General features: G+C 44.6%; 2 protein-coding genes across 3 annotated transcripts in view; both read right to left on the bottom strand.

The window, feature by feature from the left end:
* Positions 1-9,816, bottom strand: part of LOC102258811 (trem-like transcript 4 protein) — an 81,085-nt gene that overhangs the window by 62,097 nt on the left and 9,172 nt on the right. The gene's annotated exons all lie outside the window — the stretch shown is intronic.
* TREML4 (triggering receptor expressed on myeloid cells-like 4) overlaps positions 6,543-9,816 on the bottom strand; it is a 10,553-nt gene continuing 7,279 nt past the window's right edge. The window contains exons 2-4 of the mRNA XM_014532963.1: positions 7,957-8,304; positions 7,528-7,578; positions 6,543-6,589 (exon numbers count right to left, since the gene is read on the bottom strand). Coding sequence (XP_014388449.1) covers positions 6,543-6,589; positions 7,528-7,578; positions 7,957-8,304 — 446 coding nt within the window. The remainder of the gene's footprint in view (positions 6,590-7,527; positions 7,579-7,956; positions 8,305-9,816) is intronic.

Genomic DNA, 9,816 nt, shown 5'->3' with positions numbered 1-9,816 from the left:
GCGGAGGGAGCAGTTATGGCTGCTCTCAGTCCTGTTCCCAGAGGCTCTGCTGCTCAGAATCCCAGCAACCGCTACAAACCTCGGAGAGAAAGCTGCCCTCACGTTCCGACCGATGCCAGACAATCCCGCTTCTCCCGTTTGAGTCTGAGTCCCTAGAGACTCGCCCGGGTCTGGAGCTCAGAGTCTGAGACTCCCTCCCGATTGAAAACGACAACCGCGCCCTAAGCCACCAGCCCGCTCCACGCGCACCTCCGTACCTTTGTATTTTCCACACTGCGCCTCCTCTGAGCCTCAGTATGCTGTTCTCTTTCCTTCTAGTTGAAGAATCTCTCCTCAGCCAGCCTTCCTGTGGTTCTGGGTGATGTCCATTCCGTCTTTTAGTTGTATTTTTGAAGTGGTTGTTTGAGGCAGCAAACTCCGGTGTTTACCTATGCCGCCATCTTGGTTTCCCATCATTGCATTTTTTTTTCTTGTTTTAGTTTTTACTGTGCTCTGTCAGTTTCTCGAGGGCATCTACCAAATAGTGGGCACTTTGCCCGCTGGTTCGTGGTGCTTCCTCCTCATGAAGTATGTTCCTGTATGACCGGGCGTCTGTCGGGAACTCTTTATCTGTCCCCTTGTTCAGTCGTCAGTTCTTGCAGCAGCACCACTCCTAGCAGTCATATTACTTATCGGTACATCTTAATATTTGGTAGGATAAGTCCTCTCTTCTTATATTTATATTTTCATGGTTGACACAGCTATTCATGCAACTTTATTTTTCCATATAATTGTTCAGCACGTTTATCAAGTTATTCAAATAATAATTAAACTGAAATTGTGTTTGGGATTCCATTTAGAGGCATTTCATTTTGGGGAAACTGACATCTTTAGAATATTATTGTCTATATCATAAATTATTTCTATTTATTGAGTTTACCTATGTCATCAATTGGCATTCAAAGTTTTCTCCATAGAGCTCTTGGTTAAATTCATTCTCTCTAGATATGATATAGATTTTATTGTTATAATGAATCATACTTAAAAAAATTTTTTTAATCCTCGCCGAAACCGGTTTGGCTCAGTGGATAGAGCGTCGGCCTGCGGACTGAAAGGTCCCAGGTTCGATTCCGGTCAAGGGCATGTACCTGGGTTGCGGGCACATCCCCAGTAGGAGATGTGCAGGAGGTAGCTGATCGATGTTTCTCTCTCATCGATGTTTCTAACTCTCAATCTCTCTCCCTTCCTCTCTGTAAAAAATCAATAAAAAATATATTTTTTAAAAAAAAATTTTTTTTAATCCTCACCCAAATATATTTTTTCCATTGATTTTTAGAGAGAGTGGAAGGGAGGGAAGGTGAGAAGGAGAGAGAGAGAGAGAGAGAGAGAAACATTGGTGTGATAGAGACACATCAATTGGTTGCCTCCCACATGTGCCCCCAAACCGAAGCCAGGGATCAAACCTGCAACTCAGGTATATGCCCTTGCCCAGGAATTGAACCCCTGGTCCTTCAGTGTGTGAGCTCACTCTGTAACCACTGAGCAACACCAGCCAGGCAATCATACCTGATTTTGATTAGATTTTCTAAGTGATTATTTCTAGTGTAGATAAATTACTTTTGGTTTATGTCATTTGATCTTATATTCGGAAGCCTTGCTGAACTCTCTCATGAGATCGATGGTTTATGAATCCTGCTTATTTTTTTTTTAGGTAGATGACACTTTTCCTCTTTAATCTTCTTTCCCCTTATCCGTTTCCTTTTCCTATAGCAATAGCCTGGACCTCTAATACTATCTTAACCATTAATGGTGACTGTGAAAATACATAATTTGAATTTACACTTTTCCCACTACGTAATATTTACAGTAGTCATGGCTATACAATCTTTACCAAGTTATTTCTTATTATTTCTAGTTTATTAAGGGTTTTTTCTTATGATGATAAATGTGTTAAACTTTTTCAATGCTATTTTGGCATCCGTTGACTTTTTTCTTGTAGTTGATTAATTTGGTTCTTTCATAGGTAGATTTTCTGAAGTGGAACAATCCTTTTGGCCCTGGGACAAACCCCCATGATCATAATACATCCTTTTAAAACACACTCTTGACTTTAGTAGCTGATAATTATTTTCATCTTTTACTCCATGCTAATCAGATAAATTAACCCATAATTTAATTTTCTTTTCTTCTCCTTCAGTGGTTTTGAGGCTAAGAGGGCATTAGCCAATTAAAATGAGCCGGGCAGCTTTTGCTTCATTGTTATTTTCTGCAACATCTCGGATAACACATGAACCACATGGGAGCGTGCTGGCTGGTGAACACGGAGGTGCCGAGGTGGTGTCACCAGGAGAGGGCGTGGACGCTGAGCCCTCCCGCTGCCCGCGTCTCCCTACGCCTCACTTCCCTAGGCCTATCCTCAGTGCATCCTTTAGAATAAACCTTGAAATGAACTTACAGACTTTTCCTGCTAAGACCTCAATCTGGGTTTTAGAAAAGCAGAAATACTGTGAAAGACTGAAGTAAACTAGGGCATACATAGTGAAACAACTTTTAGTATTATATAGGACAAGGACGTGATCTTGCAGACATTGGAAAATCGGGATTTGAAGCAGTTAAGACTATCTCTGTCAAGTAGACAAAGAACTACTACTGCTAACCCTCCACCAACAGAGCATATAAATACTAAGAGAAACAGGCATTGGCCAATCAACTCAGTGTCTACCACAGGCTGTCTCGAAGTCTTAGTGGAAGCATCATTTTTCCTGGCCTTTCAGCAGCCTGCGGATGCCGTGGACCTAAAGCTGCCTGGGTATTATACCATCGTGAGAAGCCCAGTGGATTTAAGTGCAATTAAGAGGCACTTGAGAAAGTATAGCAAGAAGACTTCAATACGTCGTTCTCAAATTGTTATTTATACAACAAGCCTGGAGATGACAGTGTTCTTATGACACAAGCCCTAGAGAGGTTGTTCACACAGAAATATCACAGATGCCACGAGAAGAGCACGTTGTGGGTGGTAAGGAAAGAATAAAGAAAGGCACTCAGCACAAGGCAGCAGTTTCTTCTGTTAAAGAAAAAGTCTCCCAAAGCGTTAGAAAAGGCATTTAAGCAGCAAGTGAGTCCCTCTGGATTTCCTGAAACATCTATTTCTCCTTTAACTATGGCACAAGGTGCCCCGCCCAACGCTTCCTCACACAGTGGCTGGGGCTACAAGCGGTGTGCAGAGGAAATCAGGTACAACTCCTACAACTTCAGTAGTTAAAGCAAGTGGTGAATCTTCCCCTGCACTTATGGGGGGTGGGAGGGGAGGAGCCCAGAAAAACCTCCTATAAAAGAAACTGCTGAGGAATATGTTACCAGATTCTCAGCAACAAAATTAAGTTGTAAAGAGTGTTAAAGTAACCGAACAATTAATTGTGTAACCGAACAATTAAGGCACTGTGGTGAGATTTTACAGATGTGCTTGCAAAGAAGCACTTTTCACATGCCTGGCCCTTGATGTCCATGCACTGGGACTCCATAACTACCATGATATTGTGAAAAATCCAACGGCTCTTGGAACTATCAAGAGAAAAATGGACAACCAAGTATGTAAGGATGCATGTGAATTTGCTGCAGATGCCAGATTAATGTTTATGAATCGCTGAAGCAGTGACAATGGCAAGAGTGCTCCAGAGGGTTTCTGAAAGGAATTTTGCGGAGATCCCAGATGAACCTGTTGAGAACATGCCTGTATGTAACATCAAAACAGACACCACAACATCCCCTGGTAGGGAAGGCGGTGTGAAGTCTGAAGATGCATGAGGTCAGTGCCTTGCAAAACTCCAGGAGCAGCTTAGAGCTGTTCATCAACAAGTACAGGTTCTGCCCCAAGTGCCTTTCCAGACGCTGAAGAAACGGAATGAGATGTCTGAAAGGGAAAAGGCTAATAGGCAGAGAAGAAAATCCAAGGGAAAAAGTGTAAGCAAATGAAATTAAAGGAAAAGCAACGAGCCAAAGAGAAAACAGCCAGTGTTGGCGCTGAAATCTGATGAAGATGATACTGAGCTATGAGCTATGGTGAGAAAAGGCAGTTAAGTCTGGATATAAACAAACGCCCTGGAGATAAGCTTGGGAAAGTCGTTCATATAATACCATCAAGAGAGCCTTCACTGAGACCTTCCAACTCGGATGAGGTAGAGACAGGCTCTGAGACCATGAACACGACGCTGAGAAAACTGGAGAGTAGGTTGCTGTGTGTCTGAGAAAAAGACCACGAAAACCTCGTGATAAGGAAATAATGATGTCCAAGAACTTCATTCCCAGGAAAAAACAGGAGTTGGAAAAGTGATTGCTGGGTGTCAATAATCAGTTAAATTCCAGAAAATGTGAACCCAAATCTGAGAAAGCTCCATCCTCAGAGTCTGAAGGCAGCAGGGTGAGTCAGTGCGTCAGACACAGTGATGCCCAATCAGGCCGCCTCCCTTAACTGCACCTCTGATCCTGGGGAAATTTTTTCTTGTAATATTGAGACATATTCTGAAGAAATGTTTGTTACGTACCCAGAACTTATGACTTGGATGCCACACTTATTATTTAATTGCATGTTGATGATCTCACTATTTTCCTTAAGAGATACTGTGTAAAATGAAAGTTCATGCCATATGTACATGACTTACTGGCTTGTAATCCTATATAATAAAAGCCTAATATGCTAAGTGCCCGGTTGACCGGCATTTTCTATTGTTTTAGAATTTGTCCACTCCTGGGATTTCAAAGAGTATTCATTCAGGATTGATTTATTTAAAAATCTTTGTAGAATGTGTGGCTATTTTCTTCTTTTTCTTTAATTTGATGTTTTATTTATATATTTTATGTTCATCAATCTTGTCAGAAGTAGGCCTACCTTATTAAACTTTTCAAAGAACAAGTTGTAAGTTTTCTTCATCTCCACGTTTTAAATCCCTTTCAGTGATTCTCCACCTTCCTAATGCCGCGACCCTTTAATACAGTTCCTCATGTTGTGGTGACCCCCAACCATAAAATTATTTTTGTTGCTACTTCATAACTGTAATTTTGCTACTGTTATGAATTGTAATGTAAATATCTGATATGCAGGATGTATTTAGGCGACCCCTGTGAAAAGGTCGTTCGACCCCAAAGGGGTCGCGACCCACAGGTTGAGAACCGCTGCTTTAGTTGATTTTAGGCCCTCACCATTATTATTTCTCTCTCTTCTATTTATTCAGGCTTGTTCTGTTGCTCACTTTCCATCTTCTTAAATTAAGTGCTTAGCTCATTTATTTATATCCTTTTATGTTTCTGACAAATGTATTTAAAGTTGTTAATTTTCCCTCTAAATATTAGCTCTGCCTCATAATTTTTTATATGTAATGTTTATACTATCATGATATATTATTATATACTTAATTATTTATATATAATATATCAATAACTATTATTTTGTTTCAAAACATGCTATTTTAGTTTCAGTTCTATACATTCTCAATTTTATTGCATTATGTTTGGAGAATTTATTCCGTATCATATTAATTCTTTGGAATTTATTTAAGCTTCTTTATTTCCTCATACAAGGTCTACTTTTGTAAATGGTCTCTGTGTATTAAAATATGTATATGATTTGTTTTTATTTACAGAGTGTTTTATATATGTGTGTACACATGTATATTTATAAATAATGTATTTTATTAAATACTCATAATACATTTATAAGTTGAAAACATTTTAAACATTTAAATAGATATTTTCTATATTTCAAAATAGTATTTATTTTAAGATATAGTTTATTATATACTAGAGGCCCAGTGCACAAAATCCATGCTTGGGGGGGGAGGGTCCCTTAGCCTGGCCCGCACCCTCTCCAATCTGGGACCTCTCACAATCTGGGACCGCTGGCTCCTAACTGCTCACCTGTCTGCCTGCCTCATTGCCGCTAACCTCTTTGCCTGCCTGCCTGATCCCCCTAACTGCCCTCCCCTGCCAGCCTGATAGGCCCTAACTGCCTCTGCCTCTGCCTCTGCCTCCGGCACTGTGGCTTTGTCAGGAAGGATGTCCAGATGGATGTCCAGATGGATATCCAGAAGATGTCTGGTCTAATTAGCATATTACCCTTTTATTAGTATAGATTATAAATATATGTTATAATAAATATAACATTTGCATGTATTATATAAATATGTATGATACCTGAAATTTATTAATCTTCTGGTTTAGAACTTCAGTTCCTGTTTATTTTTTGCTTCAGTGATCTTATATACTCTTTTGAGAGGGATGTGACTCTTCAACTACAATTATTTACTTTTCCTTGCAGTTCTGAGAGTGCGTCTTGGTATATTTTATGGCCATACATGTAGGTACATATATATTTATGATGGATCTATTTTCTTATTGAGGTGTGCCTCTTATCAGTACTTATTATAATCCACCTGGCTTGGAGTTTGGAGAAGAAAGGAATTAGGGAGCAAATATCCATGGGCAGTTGGCCATCTATTCCCATCAGTGCTCCACTGCTTTTGCTGCGCCTTATGGCCCCCTGGCGCACCTGTGACCTGGGCTGCTGCAGCCTATTTCTGTGATGAAGGGGAGGCCATGACAGTCTCAAAATGCATGACTGCAAGAGTCAAGAGCAGAAATCAAAAGTGTCCTCTCACCTCTTTCTTGCTATGGCTCCAGCCACTGTTTGCCCCAGACGCGCCCACCATTCAACTCACACCAACACAGCCTCCAGCTCCCACCGTGTTTGGTTCCATTTGGTCTCATTCCAGAAATCCATGGCTACCCTTTCTATCGTTCCTCCAGAGTTCATGACCTGTATCGTCCTCCCCATTTCTCTCTCCCCAACTTTGTATCTGAGCCCCTGGGGCTTGTCTGCAGCACCCTGGGCCTCAATCATCTTGGAAGAATCTTGGGTTTCCTCTTCATGATTCTGAGGCTGCATGAGCTACCTGGCCATCCCTTCAGGACCCTCCCTCCTGGTGAGACTCCTGACCTACCTGAGTTCAGATCCATTGAGGGACGATGGACCAGAGGTCCCCTCTGGAGAAGTGATCAGAACTGAGAAGGACATAAAAAAAAAAAAAAAAAAACAATGGCTGCTCAGGAGACCAGAATACAGCATGGGATTAACCTCCAAACCCCTGGAAGGACGTATAGAGGAGACAGCACCTTAGGGCCCGGTAGGCCAGGGGTAACTGGGGCTCGGGATCATTACAACCAACTGAAGCCAGGCTGGCACTGGCGCAAAGAGAGGAGTTTCTCCCTGAGCTGGTGGTAAGCAAGGGGCGGAGCTGGGACATGCAGGTACAGGGTCTTTTAAGATAGACTTGCCTCTTGGGATACCCCGCCCATCCACGGCTGTCTTCCTGGTCAGATCACATGGGGCACATTTTCCTCCCTGGGTCTTAAGCCCTGAATCCAGCTTCCCACCAGCCCAGGCCCAGGGGCTCAGCCCCCAGCAGCAGGCCTCCATGGTGCCCCCTTCCCTGAGTCTGAGCTTCCCGGGCTACCTGGCCACCCTGTCCTCTCCTTGCACTGAGACCTTTGACCTACCTGTCCTTTCCAAGGGCGAGGTGGTCCTCCACATCGGAGAAGGGGTCGGGGCTAAAGAGAAAAGAAAGTAGGCAATGACTTTCCGGAGGCCAGAAGACAGAATGGGGTCTGGTCCCAAAGCTGTGAGAGGAAGTAGACGACCCAGAGATGGTCCCTCAGGGTCCCTTAGGCCAGGGGTGACTTGTGACTAAGGTCTGTACACCAGAGGTGTTGCTGTGTGTGTGTGTAAGAAAAAGAGAGTCCTAGAGAGACTCCTGGCCAGTGAGTACTAAGCATCTCTTCCCACCAGTGGGAGCCGGAATGGGCAGAAAGGAACAAAGGTGACAGCCCTTCTCCGGAGACAGGGGGCTCAACCGCCTTGGACATCTGGAGCGGTGTTTCGCCCAGGCCCTGGGAGGGAGGGGCCATTTCCTCAAGAAAGGAGCTTACCTGGAGACACCAGCAGGCTGATGTTTCTGAGAACAGTGATGGTGTTTTCAGAAGAGTTGTAGGGTCCACACCAGTAGAACCCGGAGTCCCTCTCAGTCAGCTGAGCCATGCTGATGTTGAAGAAACCAGCATCTGGCACGTCCCAGATTGTGTATCGAGAATCCTGAGTTACTGCTGTTCGGGGCTCAGAGCTGGTGACTAACCTGGTACAGCGATTTGGAGATGTCTGCTGACACCAGGTTTTCTGCCTGTAGGGTCCTCCCGCGGGAGAGTACTGGCATCGCACAGAGAGTGTCTGCCCCGCCACGTCATGGAGCTCCTCAGGCACAACTTGCTGTCCCTGGGAACCTGGAGAACAAGCCCTCGTGTCAGGGCTCTGGCTGGACCCAGCCACCCCCGTCACAGGGTGTGGAAGGAGAGAAGGACCAACTTCTGATGCCCACACCCAGAAAATGGTCCCCAAAGCCAGCCCCCTGGTCACAGAGCCACCCTGCTCCCTGTCCCCGCTCTCTCCTTTACTTCCCGCATCTCACCTGAGGCCAGGAACACCAGCAGGACAGGTGGCAGAAGGAGGCATGGGGCTCCCCAGGCCATGCCACCCCCAACCTGTTTCTGACGGTGGCGGACAGAAGGAAAGGGGAGGGCGAGGGAACCAGACGCTGGACCTAATTCTGCCCCAGCATCCCAGCGTCTCTGAAATGGGAGAACTGAGAAAGCCCAACACCTTGACTGGGGAAGTGGTTGGCTCAAGAGGCAGGCTCTGTGGGCGAGGGGAGGGAGGAGCAGCCAGGCCTGGGTGGGGGGCCAACAGCTGAGGGTCTGTCTCTGGCCTGGAGACCTCAGCTCTGACTCAGTTGCTTCTTTTTGCCTAACTTCTCCCCATCTTCATCGCTCCACACTGTCCACCTATCACACTCCTTCGTTGTTGCTGGTGGAACCTCTGCGAATGTCCAAGAAGAAACCATGGTGCAAGAGAAACTGTTCCTCTTTTCTGTCTCTCTGTGCAGCCTATGAACGGTTGGGGGCCCTTGGTGCCTGACCGCAATCATGAATCCCTCTGGTACCCAGGGTAAGACAGGGACCCCCCTCCCAGGCAAGGTAGGTCAGTAATGTGCTTTTACTCTAGGAGGTTGGGAGGGCAGAGTTTCAATTCCAGGGACTGTAAGGATGGTCCCTGGGAAAGGTGGGGTCCAGGAGAGGTGGGAGGGAGGAAAGGGAACCCTGAATGGGGATTCTCAGAGGGGAGGGCAGGAAGCAGCGGGTCAGTTGGGTTGTGGGAGGAGAAGGCAGGGAAGGGGGTTCAACGTCATGTTCATATCTTCAGTTCTCACTCCCTAATGGTGTTCAATCAATTGGTGTTGATTAAAGGCATTTGTTAGTGGGGGAAAAGAGGAAACATCTTTTTGTTTTAATAATGTGTGTGTAGCCCTAACTGGTTTGGCTCAGTGGATAGAGCGTCGGCCTGCGGACTGAAGGGTCCCAGGTTCGATTGCAGTCAAAGGCATGTAGCTTTGTTATGGGCACATCCCCAGTAGGAGGTGTGCAGGAGGCAGCTGATCGATGTTTCGCTCTCATCGATGTTTCTAACTCTCTATCCCTCTCCCTTCTTCTCTGTAAAAAAAATCAATAAAATATATTTTAAAAAAATAAAAAATACACAGCCATTTCTTAAAAGATAATAATAATAACGTGTGTGTAAAAATGTATGGAGGGGAAAAAATGGCCAAATTGGAACAGCCTGAACAACAAAATAAAGTGGCTTTGAATTATAACCCAAATATAAAATAAATACCCATGAGTTTGTACTAATATAAGTAAACTAGAGGCCCGGGGCACCAAAATTTTTGCACTCGGGGGGGG

This window comes from Myotis brandtii, unplaced genomic scaffold, assembly GCF_000412655.1.
Source record: "Myotis brandtii unplaced genomic scaffold, ASM41265v1 scaffold929, whole genome shotgun sequence".
Lineage (NCBI taxonomy): Eukaryota > Metazoa > Chordata > Mammalia > Chiroptera > Vespertilionidae > Myotis > Myotis brandtii.
This window is presented reverse-complemented; position numbering and strand designations above follow the sequence as displayed.